A 19370-nucleotide genomic window follows, 5' to 3' on the forward strand; every position below is an offset into this window, starting at 1 on the left:
AACACATATAGCTTCCAAACGGACCCAAAAATATTTGATAAAGAGATTTATATACAACTCAAAATTTTTCTCGCTTCAAAAAAATTGCAGGGATGAGGCTATTAGGGAAGATGAGCTGATCTTCCAGGAAAGGTAAGTGGCTGATGACTACCCAAAAGAATAAACCAAAAAACAAATAACTGGCGTCCTTAATCCTTCTTGAATCCTCATGTACATTTCGATTGGGATGGGCAGGCGTCCATCTTCACAATCTTGAGCTCCTTGGCCTTTGGCAGCTTAAATTCTTTCCTTAGATTTGTATAGAGAGCGGTATCGGAGTAAACAGCACGAGACCTGATTCGATGCTTATGCGTATGTCCTTTTCTGCCTCGTTGGCAACCATTTCCATTTTTTTTCTTTTTCAATTCGGCTGCCCTTTCGTCGTCGTCGTCTTCTTCTCGTCCATTGTTGCCGGGAACCCTCTTTTCCCCCTCATTTTTCACGTGCCCTTTTGTTTTTTCTGAAGTCAGCTCATGAGCCTCTGCTGCCATTTTCCCTTCTTTGGGCACAATGTACACAAATGGCCCGACCGGGATGTCATCTTTTAAGTCCAAAATGTTGTCCAACATTTTCACGACGCCGTCCATCGTAGGTCTAGATCGGGCACGGTGGCTTAAGCAGTGATATGCCAGTGTAGCCGCCTTCTTCGCCCCTTCCGACGAGTATTGACCATCAAGCTTCGGATCCATAATTTTATCAATCTTATGCAGATCTTTCAACAGGGGCCTTGCCCATTCCACCAAATTCTGTTCTCTGCTGGGACGACTTTTGTCCACGGCACGTTTTCCAGTTAGCAGTTCCAACAACACTACTCCAAAGCTATAAACGTCGCTCCTAGTTGTCAAATGACCTGAAAGTCAGAAGAAGACGATTGAAAATTCGTAACCAAGTTGTTTAACATATGCAATTAGTTGAACTAACCACCACTAATTAAGCTACCAAAAATTCAGCGAACCTGTCATGATGTATTCAGGTGCGGCATAGCCATGCGTACCCATGACTCGGGTAGTGACGTGTGTGTCATCGCCCTCTGGACCATCTTTTGCTAGCCCAAAATCAGAGAGCTTAGCAGTGTAATCCTGGTTTAAGGAATAAATTTTAACAATTAGCTTTGATACAGATTAAAGAGACCTTAATTATTCTTCTGAGATTGGAAAAAAATATATAAAAGTGAGATTAATACCGAGTCCAATAGGATATTTGAAGTCTTGAAATCGCGATAGATGACGGGTTTTTCTTCCCCATGAAGAAAAGCCAGGCCTCTTGCAGCGCCGGCGGTAATTTCTATTCTTGTCAACCATGGCAGTGAAATAGAGAACCCTGCATCGATTGAAAACGCTCATTTTCAACAGAATAATTCCTCAAGCTTAATTTTAGTGATCATGATCAGACGATCAAGTATGTACGCGCTTATATCAGAATCAATACTCTGAGAAAGGTTTAATGTAGGTTAGTCAAGTACTTCGGAATAGTTGGTTCTCCAGGTTGCCTCTTGCCATGTACTCGTACACGAGAAGTCTGTGCTGGTCCTCGCAACAGTAACCAATCAGCTTCACTAGATGGGGATGTCTCAATTGCCCAAGGAAGATGACTTCAGTCTATACATGAAAGATTCAGACAAGGGAGTCATGAGAAAACTTTCATGGTGATCAATAAATTATAGCCGAAGACAACAATCGTGAAGATAATCACAGCATTGCTAAGAAAGAACGGGACGGGAGTACAAAACTTCATCAACACTTACCAGCCATTCTCTATAGCCCTGAGTGCCTTCCAAATCCAGCAACTTGACAGCAACTGGTTGAGCCTTAAGCCCAGGTCTAGTCCTGTCATCCACGAAACCCTTATACACGGGTCCAAAACCGCCTTCACCAAGAAAATTACTTGACGAGAAATCGTGAGTAATCACTCTGAGCTCTGCCAGTGTGAAAATATGAAGATTTGATCCAATGAGAGAATTAGAGATGTCATCCGCAGAGAGTGGAGAACCAGGGTCACTTATATCAGAGAGTGATAACCTTTGAGCGGAGGAATGTTGGTTGGGAACATGCTTTTTGGACTCTAAGGGATGGCTTTTGGACATGAAACAACTAGGCAATATAGCTCTCAATTTCTTTTTGAGAGCCATTTTCTTTCTGTTGTTGAATGATAGCTTCTTCTAGTAAGCCTTGTATGGTTCTTTCTTCTTGAAGTTTATGGGCAGGAGTACAAACCACAAAAAATAAATCAATAAATAATGTGTATAGGCTATAAATAATCAGTAATATATCAATATATATATGTATGTATGACTCTGTTGTTTCTTGGAAGACCTAGCCCTTAGTTGTATGGAACAGACTGATGAAGAAAACAAGGGAGATTAGTGCTATTATATATGGAGATGAGCGGGGCGAAGGTTCATGTCCAAGCCCTTCATGATTACGAACCACCCCACTTCCTTCGCTTCAAAATATTAAAAAAGTAGGTGCGACGTGGAAATCTTCAAGCTCCAGAAAGATGATTCACATTCTGTTGCTTTAGTTCTATTCTATGTATAGCGTCCGCTTTCTTTGTGTAGACACGAGACAAATAGTTTATGGAGTCTTTTGGTCTCTCCCCAAGTTACAAGCGAACAGGGAAGTCCGTGTCTTGACTTTGAAAAGGCTAAGTAGAAATTATATAATCCCCCAAAAAGTAAGGTTGGTAACTGTGGAATATCAGGCTCCTCATTTTGGGACTGGAGTCTGTTTCCTTTTTCTTTTTCTTTTTTTTTTTGGATAATGGGGTCTGTACTTTCGTGACAGTTTCTTGTGACACGGATAAGACACTGAAAATGAAGGTGGGGGTGTAGAACCCTTCTTATCTCAAGTCGTAGCAGAAAAGCTAATTGATCAAATTCTGAAATATAGAGGCAAGAGTCATGCCTACTTAGTAGTACTAAAGCATCTCTCGCACTCTTGCTTTCTTTCCTACGATAGATATTTACGTAATGGGTTTTTTTTTTTTTTTGGGGTCAATTGATCACTTGTTTATCCTATACCTAGTCTAATTCATTTTAGGGTTAAATGCAAAAAATCCCCACAAACTATATACCCAGTTGCAGTTTACCCCCTAAACTATAATAATAGGCATTTTGCCCCTTTGAATGATATGTTTGGACAAATCTACCCCTTTTATTTTAAGCATTGTTATTTTTCTTTTTGCCTATCATTTTCTTTTTAAATTCTTCCTTTTTTTTCTTTAAGCATTGTTTAAATAAGTAGACTAGATTAGTCAAAATTTGTTTATTTCTTAATTTCGTATGTCAATATTTTATATATAAAAAAAATCTTTTACAATATTAAAATAACGGCAGTTGGTTTCCATGTTTAGTGTCGTTTTTTTCCTTGAGAACAGCTTTTACCACTAAACAACAAATTATTGATTTCTTTTTTTCGTCATTGGTCCAAAATATATAAAAAGTCACCAATAGACATTTGCCACATAGCCTACTAGCAGCATTATTTTTAAAATACCAGTAATAGATACGCCGACAATATATATATTCGAAATCATTTTCTTATCACAGTAATAGAAAAGAGAGAAAATTAAACATCAACAAGTTTATCGTTGATGATGCAATTAAATCTCTTAACCTTTTGAATAAAATTTGTTGCAAATATTATTATCTATGTACTCAATAAGAATCTAAATGCCATGTCATCATAAATTTCTCTAATTTTTTTCCAATGGAACTATTTCTTTAGGTTTTATAGCCATTCAAGAAATATGTTATTGTATTTCACACTTTCTTTGATTTATACATTTCAGCTATAAGCATCGTACAGCTTTAGGAAGCACCTTTATAAGATAAGGAAAAAAAAATATTATAATATCAAACTAATATATATATAACGTGATAGGTGATTTTTTATTCAATTCAATCTACCCCCTAATCTATCCTTACGAAACGTTTTGTCCCACCCAAATTCTGAATATATACACATCTTGCCCTTCTGAATATTTTGTAATAACAAAGAGTTTATGACAAATTATTAAGAATGAATTTAACAAATAAACAAATTAAAAAAGCAGTTTAAAAATGTTAAAATTTTTGATGTAAGTCTTTTCACATTGGAGAAAGACGTTGGCTAGTTCCATGAGAGAAGGAGAACAAAAAGAAAATAAAAGGAAAAAATGAAAAAAGCTAATAGAGAAAAAAAAGAAGAAAGGATTTAAGATAGTAGGGGTAGTATTGTCCAAACATATTATTCAAGGGGGCAAAATGCCTATTATTATAATTTAGGGGGTAAACTGCAACTGGTTATATAGTTTGTGGGGTTTTTTGCATTTAACCCTTCATTTTATAATGGGTTTGGTTTACATCAAAACTTTAAGGTGATTTTTTTTTTTTTTTGCAGTCATTGGTTGAATTGATTGAACAAAAAGTATGTCTGCCCGGCGGTCAACAGCACAAACAAATTGAAGTAGGAAGTAGAAAGAAACAATCAACAACCACCCACAAAGCCACAAAGCCACAAAGCAAAGGCAGTAAATAGTCGGAATTCACTGCCTGGCTTGAAATGAACTTAGATTTAGAATTGACTGCACTACTCCATACAATTGGACCAGTTAATTTGTAGTAGGACGTAATGCACAACAACCTCAGAAAAAAGTGGAAAATCTGTGGGGGATGCTCCAGAGACTTGAGGGGCTGCAGCCAGGAAAAAAATGGTCCTGATACTCGATTCAGGATGTAATGGCATGTGAGAAATTAGAGAAAATTTTCCCATTCCATTTCCAAAGTTTCAAATGTAAATGGACCCCGGCGCCTAATAATTACCAAGACTTGGTGAAATGTGACAGCTTACAATAGCTGCGCCAACCCTTTCTTCTTCGCTACAATCCTACTCTGATTGTATATTTTTCTTGCGTCATGTGGAATGGATTAGCAAGCAAGAAATCGATTGAAGTTGAAACAGGCGAAGAACGAAAAATTCCCCTGTTTCTTTTGTCATTTGTCAAATTTCCAGAATCCTATGCGTGTCTAATTTCCTTCAGTTCTTGCACCAGCATATCCTGATCAAGGATTCTCAAATGCGACCAAAAAAAATTAAAAAATAGAGGTTTCACACAGTGTCCCTGTAGCTTTAACCGTCTGTCATCTTCTTAATGAGCGACTAAGCATGAGTTCATTAAACCTCACAGGGTGCAAGATAAAATGCTTCATATGTTTCACTTTTTCAAAGCTTTGTCAAGTATCTTGATTCTGCATGATATCTTCAAAGATTTCATTATGAAGACGTATTCAGAATTTACTTTCACAGTTAAAAATTTCAGGTGCGCACGGCAGATACTTCTGACTAGATTGTTTAGCCCAGGTACAAAACCAAGACAAGAGAAAGCATCATGATTAATTTAGACATTGACCTTTTTTTGAAGATGATTCTTCTCCCTGTCTCACATGTAGACCTTCATGCATAATATATTCCCAAAATCCATTCCATTCCTCCGCTTTTTTTCCTGTATGTTCTTACTATGTCTCAAGATGGATGCATGTATGTTCCTCCCTCTGGTTGTACGTACATATATATATATATACTCTGCCTATGTTTTTGTCTACTGGTATTAGGTTCAAATTATTCTTTGCCTTTCCGGACAGGAGGCCATAGTTGTCAAACTTCCAATCATTATACCAAGATTTTAAGACGAAATCTGTTGCGTTGCATGGTCTGGTGGGTTGGTTGGTCTGTCGGTCGGAGGGAAATTGGCAATCAACAGACTTTGGCACCTGTAATATTATTCCCCATATCTTTTACAGCAATCTGAAGCTGCAATACTTTGCTTTTCGACCTTCCTCTATCACTTCCCAAAAAAAAAAAAAAAATTTATTCAAGTGCTGAATTGGGGTGGTGGAGGAAAGATTTAGCTATTTTATTAAAGATTTTTTCTCGTGAAGCCATTAACCACACAAGTAGAGTTCTAAGTTCTGACGGGGAATCTCTTCAGGTTGACAAAAGTAAATAGGATCATCTATTAAAGAAAGAAAAGATAAAAATTAATACTTATGGAATATTTTTATTTTAAAAAAAAAAAAAACTCGTACAGCAGCATGAAAGAATGTTATACAGTAAGTAAGGTACAATTTTTAGAATAAACTAAAGATGGCCAGAAATCGATCTTGAATTTTGTAGATGGCGACATGATACAGTAGTTCAATTTTAAACACGAACGTGGTCCTTCGCTTTGGCTGCAAGCTGATATAGTACTATAAATTATTAAGCTAATAATAGAGAGTAACTAAACCTACAAAAATTTACACGACGTCAACTCAACAGGAGAGGACACTGCAGCTTTCGACTTTTCGTTCTGTGCACCGCTAGGGGTGCAAACGAGCCAAACTCGAGTCGAGCCAAACTCGAGTCGAGCTTTGGCTAATCGAGCCGAGTTCGAGTTAATTTTGTGAAACTCGAACTCGAACTCGACGAACTCAAAATATCAAGTTCGAGCTCGAGCTTAAAAAAAAAATAAAAATAAAAATATTTTTATTTTTAAAAAATAAATATAATTATTTATTTTTAAAAATGAATAAAATAATAATTTTTTAACAAATAATAAAATATTAGGGATATATATATGTAATTTTACTATTAAAATAAAAAATATATATATAATTGAGCTCGCGAGCTAACGAGTTTAATGTTTTTGAGCTCGAGCTCGTGAGCGGCTCGATTCGCCAAACACCCCTATGCACCGCCCACCGGCCACCATGTCTATTTTTAATCTTTCCCATCTATAGGACATTAACAACATTTTTTACGAGAAATGAGTCAGTGCGGTTGGGTTTCATATACTTTTTTATACTATTTAGTGTATAACTATATTACATTATTGTACTCGTGAAAAAAAATGACGTGTATGAATGAAACATTTATTAGTTTATATTCAATACAATATGTAGTTGTACATCACAAATCTAAATGTGTACAACAACTCACTAAACTATATAAATCACAGCCTCTAGTCCGTTTTTCACCACCCTTCTGGCAACATTTTGTTTCTTTTTTTTTTTTTTTTGGAGGTTAGCAAATCCTTCTTGCAACTCGTATTCTCTCACCACCTTGTCCTCCAATATTTGTCTTCAACCAAATTTGAAAATCATAGGTGATATTTCTTCCTTCATCCAAATCAACCGTTGCTTTTCCCTTGGAGAAAACCCCAGGTCTAAGCAGAGCATGTTTGAATAAAATTCAAGGATACATCCTTGGGAGTCCATTTTTCAGGTGGGGCCAACAAATAGTTTTCGCAGGAAACACAACCGCAGTTCGGCAAATATCCATTAATGGTTGTTTTGTACACGCTACGCTGCAAACCTTTCGCAGAAAACAATTCCTACTCCCACCAGTGAATATTTCTTCCCCTCCCTTGAGAAGTTGGGTAACCATTTCAAACTGTTTTTGCCAGGATCAACTTTGGCATGAAGAATAAATGCATTTTTCTCATCAAATACATCATTTAGACCCAGGCTAACTAATTTCATTTTATAAAATAAAAAATGCATCTGGGCATGCTACATGCCATGATGAAATAGATCTTATACTAACTCAAGGCAGAAAGAGCAACCGAACACGCCAATAGACATCTCAAATATGTACTGTGAGAATCACCTGCAAATCCAAAAGTCGGAGGCTAATCCATTGACCAACAAATGTGAATCCCTTAACATCCCTCCCCAATGCTCCAAAAAAAAAAAAACAACAACAAAAAATTTCTCTTTCTATACCACAATTTAGTTTCTTTTACATCTTAGAGCAGCTGCAAAAATCCTTCAGATGTAAACACCCGGGGCAAGTCTCTCGATCTTATCAGGGAACTGTCAAAACTGATGCACAAACAAAATACTGCTGCTGACTGTTGCTTCATACACTCAGCACTGGGAAGCAATAATAACGTTTCTCTCTCTCTCCTCAAAATTTACACCTATTTACCATATGCAACAAAAATTTATTAGCCACTTTGAAGGAGGCACAAACTCATACTCCATTAGGTATGTTATTAGACCAAATTCTCAAGAGCTCGTACCTCGCGTTTTATGAACGGCAAACAAATCATATTTACAACAAAAGAACCCTGCAATATGCATTGACACAAACAAGTCAATAGAAAGGGGAGAATAAGGCTCCAGTGCAAATCAACATTAGTAAAACTGCAGCAAGGATGCAAAATCATCATGTACCTCTGGTCGGTTATCTTGGACCAGAAGTACTGCATCCAACAATAGGAAGCGTGTAGTGAGGATACGCCGATAGATTTGTAATTTGATGGCAATGTTATCTAAAGACCAAGCTGCCATTATGTTGGACTCTCAAATTCTCAATCACTGTCTGGTAAAATGATTTCAGAGCCTTGATGTCATTACCCTGACCCAAAAAAAAAAAAGGATGAGCAAGGAGAAAGTTGAAATTATACTACCAAGGATAACAGAAACAGCAAATCAGCTTTTTCCAATTTCAAATAAGCTGCTTGTAGCTTAACTAAGAACCAGCCCAAAACACTAAAGACCACAAATGCTCTATAGATATAACATGAGGTTACCCCATTTATGGAACTAATTTGATATCTGTGTCAATATTTTATTTTAACTACAAATCCATCTGCAGAAAATTTCGAAGCTGAATAAATCCACGAGACTGCATTGAGGTTCAGTTCCTATTCACTTGCTTGTCATTTAGTCCACAAGCGACCTCAATCTACATTTGCTACAGAACCAGAAGGCCCCATGGGACTAGCAAATCCCTGACCAAATTAAGCTAATAATCCTGTGATTTTATACCTGCAACTTTTGACAATACTGCTGAGCCAAATCTTGAGGGCAATGGGCAGCTGGGAACCCTTTTGATACAAAATGGACAAGGAAATCATTGCCATATTTCTCATACATAACCTTCTGAGCCAATACTATCTCACCAAAAAGAATAAGCTGCCAAAGGAACGAAGTAAAGAGCTTCAAGTTGGTAAGAGATCATTATAATAATAGAAAGCTTCTATTGAGCAAATTTATTTCCTGAGAAAATGTAAATTCTTCCACATTACAGCATCTCATCATTAAGAAGCAGAAGAAGAAAAAGACAAGGTTTGGTGGATAAGCCATAAAATTCTTTATATAGTATCCAAAAGGAAGCTATGCATTTACTTGTCCTTTTCAGGGGTGACTGTGAGTGAGATAAACATTGTAGATCTTAAGTGTTATAAAAAACATCTAAAGAAATCCAAAAAACACTAAAGTCTAGTAATATGAAAGCAAGAATGTTAATGACCGCAGCTTACATCATATCCATATGCAATACAAACATAATTGTGCTGGTCAAAACAATACTTCCATTTCAAGTGCATTAACTTACAGTATTTGCATCACGGAACTCAAAGGATTTGTCAAGCACACTGTACAAACAACAGTTTATTGCAAATGCCTCAATTACAAACTTCTTGAAACCAGGTACCTACAAAAGAATTGTACCTCAGCACAAGAAAATAATTCTAAAGGCTGCAATAATACTTTCAGGGCAATGTTACCTTTTCTTCACCATATGGTCTGGCACTCCAATCTTTAATTAGTCTGATAAATATTTGCACACATGCCTGAATAAGAGGAAATGCAACCAAGTAAGCATATCTTGGAGGAAAACAGACCTTCAAATTGACGGTTTAATCAGCACAAACCTTTCTGACAAGGATATCCTTGTGGCCACACGAGGTAGATAATAGCAATTGCATCATTGGGTCCAGATAGACCCTACTTTTAGGGGAAAGGAACACTGATGATAGATCATGTGTAGCAATCACGTGAAGCAATGTATAAAATGTTCGCTGAAGCTCCTGTAATTCACGGATTTCCTGGACATTCAAAAGCGAAACTTATCATCTTGAATGCACTTGGGAAGGTAACAGTGGGGGTACTTGACTAAGCACTCTTTCAACTAAAACATCCAAAGCTGATACCAATAAGGGAGGAGCCCAATATTGATTTAACTGCAGGCCATTTCTAATACCAGGCCAGAGCAAACTCTAAATGAATGAATAAATCTTGTCATTAAGCAACAATTAGCTTCATCTCCAGCAGTTGTTCTTCCCAGTTCCCTAGGTTAAATCCACACACCCCCACCCCCCCCCCCCACCCCCAAAAAAAAAAACATCTAACAAATGAAAAAGTTGATCTGGCCCCTATAAGTTATTCTTAATGTGTAGTACACGTAACCTACCACCAACCCCAAACCCCTAAACCTCCCTGGCTGAATTTGATCATACTCCAGAAAAGACACAAAAAACTTTGAAAGGTTCAAGTACCTCATTATTTCCACCAGGTCCTAATGAAAGGGGCTCCCTTGGAAGAATATTAAACACCCTACCAGCAATAGCAGGGTAAACTTCATCCATTATGTCCCCAACTGCAGTGTTGAATTTGCATATGAGCTGATTCAGCAAAAGCATAAAGCCTAAAAGTTCTTTTGGCTGCAAGGCAAGCATGAGGAGAATCATGAAAGTTGGTCATGCTACAAACAAAAAACGGTATCATAGATACTAAACTTCACAGAAAGACCCGAGGAGGACAATATCAATGCCATCACAACTGTCAACGAGGCAAATGATAAATTTCTCCAGCAATAATCTAAAAAAGGACTATGGGAATGTCAAGTGCAAGAAGTATTCACCATTCACATATAATTATGTTACAATTAGGAAAGCTAAGTTTGGGTCTGATAGCTACAGCTTCATATTCAATTCCACTCAGTCACAAAGATAAATTAGCACAATCAGGTATCACACAATTCAATTAAGTAACAACATAATACTCATGTATCAACATAGCAAAAATAGTGTGGCAACACAAACTTTTTTGACGTCTCAACAGGTGAAATTTAGTAGGCATCCTATACCTCGCTTTCAGCAAGCAACTGTTCCAAAGCCTTTGGAAGATAAGGGAATACAGATGATCCTAAGGTGTCCACCATGCGATGAATGAATGATGTAACCTGACAAAGAGCTGGATTAGCAAAGGAAAATATAATTCAGCAATAAAGCAAGCGCTCCAAATCAAACCTTGCTCCGCAGGGGCTCTGTTTTTGGAAATACAACAAGAATTTGCAGAAGAACATCCAAAGTCTGAAGAAAACAGAAATACAACAAAAAATCAGTGCAGTTAAGAAAACCAAACACATTACTGCCAAAATGCAAAAGAATTTGATTGCATTATCACGACCAATAAATACCATCACCGAGTTGGGCATAATCAGAATGCTCACTGTACTACAAATCTTAACTAAAGCAGAAGCAAATTTATAATGACAAGCTTCTCCTATGAAAATGAAAAATTTTTGTACCAAAAGAAATAAGAACAAACTTCTCCTAAGAAAATGAAAATTTTGTGCACCAAAGAAATAAGAAAACAGGAGGAACAAAAGGAAGAAAGATAAAGATGAACATATTCAAAGCACAGTCAAATAACAGCAAAACCCCAACTGGAGGAACTAAAAATGGTTGTTCACCAATCGGTGACCCAGACCAGCAGGTAACATACAGCCACAATCCATCAGTACTTTTTAGCTAAATAATTTTAGATAGCTGGAAACAGAAGCTTTTACTTTTGGCATAGGTATGCAGACACAGAAGTACACTAGATAGATGTAGAGCAGACAGAAACATAAAGGTCATCAATCAAACACTGGCCTATCAGCTTCTTAGATATCTACTATAAAAGTTGAGCATAACAAAAGGTTCAAAAGCACAACTGAATCATAATTAGAAAGTGATTATTTGCGTTAAAAATTGGTTCAAAATTGACTTAGAGAATAAACCTGCTTGAACATTGCGCCAATCCCAGGGCGACTAGCAGTTACAAGACGCTCGCTGAAGCCCTGAAACCCAAAGACACCACAAATGACCAACTATTGCATATAACCTCAATCATTAGCAGATCATGAAGATGAACCTTAGCAAGAAGCCTAGGATGGCAAGCAAGTTAGATAAAACCACAAGAAGAATTTTGTTTTTGTGTTTTTTGTGTGTGTGTGTGTGTGGGGGGGGGGGGGGGAGTGAATCTCGCAAGCAGCAGCTTCTAAGTTCCACCCAAGAAACAACAAACTGAAGTCAAAATGTAACTGCTGACCCACAGAAAAAGATGGAACAGAAAGAAGCAGTAAAATACATAAACACTAACTCAAAAGCAGAAAAGGTAAATGCAAATAGCACATAAATTCAAACCACAAAGACAATTCAGATGATAAATGAATACCTTGCTGAGGGCATTAATGGCCATAATTATCTGTTGAATAATTGCAATCTTCGTCGGAGATTCTTCTTCATTTCGAACTTTAGCATTCAAGAGAGCCTCCTCTACCTGCTCAAAATGCATCACTTTCAGTTACTGAAGTCTTAAAAAGGAAATGATGCTTCATGCCAATCTTATACCAGACAAAAATAACACAGAATAGTCGAGATAGGGAACTAATTTATAGTTTCCATAAAGGGCAAAACACAGTCGCTCTGACCCCATTTTGTTCTATAATACTAGTGTAGCCTTGACCCTGCAACATTGTGAAATTTTCTGCCCATTGAAACCCATGTAGGCCATAATAAATCAAGTTTATGATTGGACCAACAAATGTCTGTGTAGAGCACATGTGTGAGGAACAAAACAAAAAAGCATGGGAACTATATAATTAACATCCTTAAAACAACGTGAAAACCTCACCTGGTGACAAAGAGGAGTGAGCAAAGCAGAAAGATAGTCAGATTGCTTTCCCAATGGTACTTCTTCCATTCCGATTAATAAGCCGATTGCCTGCAAAGAGTTGAGGAAAGAAATCAGAATGGCAAAACACAGCTTTTTCAAACAGAAAAAGAAGTATGAACCGTCACTAAGGTAACAAATCTCTAGCGCAGATCAGACAAAGAATTTACCTCAAAAATGTGACTTCCATCTTCACATGATGAGAGTTCTGTGGATGCAAAGCCCATGCTCGTAAACTGAGCAACTTTGTCTTGCAGACTCTGTAATGTGTGTAAAATTATTACAGAAAGCAAATTAAATAAATTCCAAATAAAAATGAGAATGATTTATAAAGGTGAGAAGCATGATTTTCAATCATCAAATGCCAAATAAGAATGGCAGATGACCTATAAGGATCAGATGCTCGAGAACTATCAAATTTGAAATACCTGCAATATTGTCTCAATGTAGGGCAAAAGTTTTGCTTTCAGCAATTTCACAACCCTCATGAAAAGGTAACTAGCCCTGCGACCTACATTTATATTTGGATGGTGTATGCCTCTTTCATCAAGAAAGGCACCCAACACCAAAGGTATATACTGTGTATTTTCCTGAACAAACTTCAAATACCTAGTTATGGTTTCCAAATACACAAGGGCGACAAGCCGATTAGAATGGCAAGGAAACCTTGTAGATAAAAGCATCGGCACCAGTTCTCTCAAAAGACCACTTCCAGTTCTGATCATCTCATCAGTCAATGATTCACCTAGAGCATAAAACAGTGAAAGTGCAGCTTCTACCTCTTCAACATTTCTTTCGTCAGGAGATGCAACAGCACCAGCAATTGAGTTCCTAATAAAAACCTGAGTCACATCAGGTGCTACACGTCCTATACTACGCAGCAGCACAAGTAGATCTTTTCTAAATTCCATCATCCTGTCTTCCTCTTCCCTCCCAATTTTGTCCCATATATCAAGATTATTACGATAAACAGGATCAAAACACATATGAACACGAATTACTTCCAGCATCTGACCCACATGAAGAAGCTGAGCGTTTGTCAGCAAAGATAGGTTCTTCATTGTGCCAACATAGCCAGAAAGAAACTGCAGGATGCTGAAAGTTGCATCTACCTCACAATTCTGCATTACATAGAAAACAGAAGGCATAACCTCATTTAAAATCTCCACTGAGATGCCCTTACCATCCTCAGAGTTCAACCGCTTAGAACATTCCAAGACCTCAGTGGCATACCCGGTCAGCAAAGAAGCAACTCTAGAAACCAAATCAGAGTCATTATCCTCTGTAGCTACCAAACCAAAAACCCTACTCATGTGTAAGCTCTGCAAAAGGTTAAGCTTGGATTTTGGATCCATACGCTTAGAAACAACTGCAATAACACAAGAGGCAGAAGCTCCACGGACTTGATCCGACAATCCATTAGACAGAATTAATTCAAACAACAATTGAAGAAAGGCATCATTTGCTATCAGCCCGATGTCAATCCAAGTAACATATCTCCGAATACAATCTAAAGCGCTAATACACAAGTCAGGATCCGAAGCCCTGTACATTGACACAATGTCATACCACACCCTAACAATCTGCGGTATACACTGCTGCCTCATGGCATCCTTGATACGCCCCGCAACAGCCACCTCATCCGAACTACGCGGATAGTCCATACTAATTAATTCATCATCCAGTGCATTTAAAACGCGACAAAACATATCAATAACCACTGGCCCTTTCCTAAGATTTGGCAAATAATCGATAAATACTGAAGCCCAAATCAAGGGGTACTCGAAATAAATTAGACTAACAACTACCTGAGCAAGCTTATTCTTAATAAATGCTGGACCCTCCAAAACCCTAACTGAGTTCTTATCATCAATAGTCTCATAACAAGCCATGGAAAACACCGATTTTCGAATAAAAGACTTCTCTTCAAGGCTCATTGATGAGTATCGAACCTGAAGGGCACCGTGCAGGCATTGCAAACACCAAAACTGAACTTGAACTAGTTTACTAAAACACAAACGCTCTATACATATGCTACAAAGTGAGGGGGACTCCTTAATTTGCTGACAAAAGGCAACAGCTTGTGATTTTAGCCCAGAATCAACGCTTCCAGATTCGTCAAAACTAATTAATATTGCTTTCTCGAGATCATCCATTAAGAGTCTTTAGAAACGCTAAACCCTAAACCCTAAAACTTCAGCCTTTGATCACTCGTCCCCAAAGAATTTCAATCCAAGGCTTTTAACCTTTTCTTTTCTTTATCAATCTTCCTGTTTAATGTTTGAATTTCTTTGTCCAAACCAATGCGAAAAGACAAATACAAATTGAATAGAACCCAATGCAACGAATTAGTGAAGGCTTACCTGTAAAAAGACTCTGTTTTCTGGTGAGAATGATTTGAAACGATAAGGGTTTGAGGAGATGAATGAAGAGAGTCTAGGGTTTCTGGTGTTTTTTTGTATTTATTTAATGTATATGGTCTCTCCTTTTTAATCAAATTTTATATATTTATTTGGACTGGGGCGAGGAAGTCTGTGACTTTGGTCCTCAGAGGAGAAGACTGCGAAGAAAGGGCTGTGAATGAATGTGATCGAGGAATGAAGAAAGGAGAAGACGGAAGCTTTTCAATAATTCATCTTATATAGTGCTCTAAACTAATTTTGACCTGTAGAAATAATGCTAAGGGCAAAACAAATAACTATTTTTATATGAAAGAATTTAGTGTAAAACCTTCATTTAAAAATCATCTCAATCATTAGTAGCTTTTTGAATACATTTTTCAAATTAACTTGGTGGTTTTTAATGCTTATTAGTGGTTATGCAGGTAACATGTGCTTATAAAGAAATTCGACAATTCCTTTTATGCTTTTAAAGGAACCACTCTATCAATCCAAGTCTAATACACAGGGATGGCAATGGGGGCAGGTGACCGGGGTGGGTGCGGTCACCCGCCCCGCGGGGGGCTAATGGGAAGGGGGTTGGGGCAGGGGTGGGGCGGGGACGGGGGGAAAAATTTTCCCCCCGCTTAGAAACGGGACGGGGGCGGGGCGGGGGTACATACCCCCGCCCCGCCACCCGCTTTAAAAAAATAAATATATAAAATATATATGTATATAATTATATATATAATATATAATTTAATTAGTTACAAACTTATGATAATGATATTATTAGTTATATGTATTATATAATGTCTATTAGTATATATAATATAATTGATATTATTAATTATACTAATAATTATATATGTGTACTAATACAAATTATTAATTGGTTATACTAAATTTACTAATACATTTATACTAAATCCCTAATTACACTTAATACAATAACATTTTTTTCTTAAAAAAAGCACAAGCACAATAATGAATTAGTGATTGTATTTGTGCCAAAAGTGAAAACTTGACTACTTTAGTTATATTTATTTCATCATGTTGGATTGTATTCAAATAATTTTTATTTGATTGTTTTTATAAGTTTCAATTGTAAAATTACAATGAATAATAATTTGATGATGTGTTGATATTTTAGTACTTGATTATTTGCTAAAATTTAATCATAATAAAATTATATAACAATTTGGGGCGGGGACGGGGCCGGGGGAGCGGGGGGAGTTTGTAGGCAGCGGGGCGGGGGATGGGGGAGGGGTTCCCCGCCCCAACCCCGCCCCGTTGTCATCCCTACTAATACATCATTGTCGCATCGTTTTTATATTTTTAAATAAATGAATCATTCCCTCGATGCATCGCTTAATAATTATAGAGTTTAGTACATGATAAACTTAATAATTATAGTTGTCGTCTTGACATATTCATATATTTTATGAGATATCAAATTGACAAAATCAACTACTAATTTGTATTTTCAAGAAAATATTATACTTTTTAATACCATGATACCTCTCAATACAGAGGGAAGTACTACAAGAGATCCATACAAGACTTATTATCTCATTTGCAAAATAATACAAGCAACTTTATATACTTAAAATGAAATTTAGTTGTGATTTTGTTTGTTGACAATATGGGCTCATGGATAGTTACATGATTAAATTAGAAAGATAAGATTGAGTTTTATTGCGATAATAAAATTGGACATTTAAAAAAGTGACAAAAAAGTTTACGCCAAAATTCATGACTCTTGTTTCATGTATAGCAACATATAATTTTAAAAAAAATTGCAAGATGCAGTAAAACACATCCAAAGTGAAATCATTCTTCTCAACGAATCACTAGTCTATCATTGTCAGTTGTAATGATGATACCCATGCATGATGGGTCGCGGTTTAGTAATTGTGATGTAGATATGGTTCCGTTTGGCAAACAAATTTTTTAAGTGTTTGTTTAAAATTTTATTATAACTTATTATAGACATTTTTTTTCCTTTTTCTTTCTTTCTTTTTCTTTTTCTTTCCTCTTCACTTCTTCTCCCTCACCTCACCACTTGCCAACGGCTGCAGAAGTTTTTTTTTTCTTCTCCATTTCCCTCTCCTCCTTCCTCTTCTCTCCTTCTCTCTTCCCCTCTTCCCCCTAACTCTCCCTCCCCGGCACACTGGCTATGTGACCAGATTTGGTCGCACAATCTAGGAGAGGGTGGCAAGGAAGAGGGGAGAGAGGAGAAAGAAGGAGAGAGAGAAGAGAAAAAAAAAAACTTTTGTCAGTGCTGGTGCCGACGCCGACAAGAAATGACCGGCGCCAAATGTGACGATGGATTTGATATGGTGGAGAAAGAAGAAAAAAGGAAATAACGATTTTTTTTTTGTATTTTTTAATATTTTTGAAATGTGTATTTTAAAAGTTTTACGAATTTTTTTGAGATTAATGTAATTAAAATTATTAAAAAACTTGTAAGACAAAAACTTGTCTTGCCAAATAGCACAATGGTTATGGAATATACCCTACACAGTATAAAGAAAGGTACAAGAAGGGGTGTAAGATATAGAATCTTTATTGGAGCTCTTAAAAACCTTCACTAATTGCAAAATATAACATTCTTTGGAAATATCGTTCAAAACATCACTTACATTTTACAAAATAAATTTTTTTATTTCTCACTTTTAAAAGTGTAATTTTACGTCATTTACAAATTTATATTGGTCAAATTTGATTCTTATCTAAGTTTTCGATTAGTTTTTGGTTGAAATCCACCGAGTGTTTTGCACGTGATCATTTTTAAGGGCAAAATTGTCAAATCAAATTTTATATAATCCGATTCATAGTTTCTCACAATTTCACAAATGAGTTTTTTCGTCCCTCGCATTTTATAAAATGAATTTTTTCATTATTCACATTTTTCAAAATGAATTTTTTATCGCTCACTGATTATGTGTGTGAATAATTTTTTAAAATCCATGTATATATCCATTTGATTTCAGGTGAAATTAAATACAGATATATTACATGCTATTTGTACTGTCCAATTGAAATCAAATAGATATATACATAGATTTTAAAAAATTGTTAGTTTTTTACTCATATTTATTTTCTTTTACTCAAAAATTGAAAACAAATAAGACATTTAATCGTAAACATTATCTAATATTTATATCAAATTAAATTTGGATAAAAAATAAACAAAGAAAAAGTATGACAAAAATGAGTAAGTAATTGACACTTTCAAATTGAAGATAATCATAAGACAAATAATTTAACTGTTAGTCTTAAAAGTGACGAGTAGAAATTTTAAATTTAAATTATAATTTGTTAGTACAACTATAGAATTCGAATTATAACCCATTAATTATATGGTCTTATTATACAATTCAATAAATAAATTATTATCAAAAGAGAAAGTCACAAAATATTGAATAGATTCATATGGTGAAATTATATAGATATATACATGGGGTTAAAATAAAATTATTAGTTTTAAACCCCTGTTTATATCTATTGAATAGCATGTGTATAATTACGATTAGCTTGTTTAGGTGAAATCAAATAGATATATATTACGTGCTATTTGTACTATTCAGGTAAAATCAAATAGATATATACATGGATTTAAAGAAAAAAAATTATTCATACACATGATCAACGAGGGATGAAAAATCCATAGTGAAAAATACGAGAGATGCAACAATTTATTTTATAAAATGTTAGGAACGAAAAAATTCATTTTGTGAAATGTGAGAAACTATAAATCGGATTATGTAATATTTGATTTGATAATTTTGCTCTTAAAAAATAATCACGTGCAAGGCACATGGTAGATTTCGATCAAAAACTAATCGAAAATTTAGATAAGAATCAAATTTGAAGGGAAAAATATAGGATTGGACACGTGTTCATCCATTGTGAGCAAAGAAGGGAAAAAGATATATACCTGACACCTTTTGGCTTCAATGTATTGGTTTCGAACAGGATAAAAGTAGCACGGGAAAGCGGAAAATAGAATAGAAGACAAACCATCCATATTAGATAACTAGGAGAGGATCACCGCGCTATGCGCGGTGTTTAATTGCAGAGTCTGCTCGATGATGCCCAGTAGTGTATAATGAAAGATAAATAACAAAATAAATAACAGAAAAGTCACATTGAAATTGGCTCTATGAATGTAAATTTCAATCTTGTCCAAAGGAAATAAGATA

At 35.9% G+C, this 19370-nt stretch overlaps 2 protein-coding genes across 2 annotated transcripts; both read right to left on the reverse strand.

Moving 5' to 3' along the window:
• LOC113768308 (serine/threonine-protein kinase RIPK-like) lies at positions 1 to 2350 on the reverse strand. Its single transcript, XM_027312603.1, has 5 exons — positions 1784 to 2350; positions 1502 to 1637; positions 1223 to 1359; positions 995 to 1118; positions 1 to 889 (listed from the first exon to the last, which is right to left on the reverse strand). Exons 1-5 carry the CDS (start codon positions 2165 to 2167, stop codon positions 207 to 209), a joined length of 1464 nt encoding a protein of 487 aa, XP_027168404.1. The 5' UTR covers positions 2168 to 2350; the 3' UTR covers positions 1 to 206.
• Positions 2351 to 7597: 5247 nt separating this feature from the next.
• On the reverse strand, positions 7598 to 15349 carry LOC113769602 (exportin-T). Its single transcript, XM_027314111.1, has 15 exons — positions 13213 to 15349; positions 12955 to 13044; positions 12746 to 12835; positions 12287 to 12391; positions 11850 to 11909; positions 11095 to 11157; positions 10932 to 11027; positions 10342 to 10506; positions 9718 to 9891; positions 9571 to 9636; positions 9399 to 9497; positions 8831 to 8977; positions 8234 to 8417; positions 8080 to 8127; positions 7598 to 7977 (listed from the first exon to the last, which is right to left on the reverse strand). The coding sequence occupies exons 1-13, from the start codon at positions 14938 to 14940 to the stop codon at positions 8328 to 8330; spliced, it is 2973 nt and encodes a 990-aa protein (XP_027169912.1). The 5' UTR covers positions 14941 to 15349; the 3' UTR covers positions 7598 to 7977; positions 8080 to 8127; positions 8234 to 8327.
• Between the last annotated feature and the right edge of the window lie 4021 nt (positions 15350 to 19370).

This window comes from Coffea eugenioides, chromosome 4, assembly GCF_003713205.1.
Source record: "Coffea eugenioides isolate CCC68of chromosome 4, Ceug_1.0, whole genome shotgun sequence".
NCBI classification, from domain to species: Eukaryota; Viridiplantae; Streptophyta; class Magnoliopsida; order Gentianales; family Rubiaceae; genus Coffea; species Coffea eugenioides.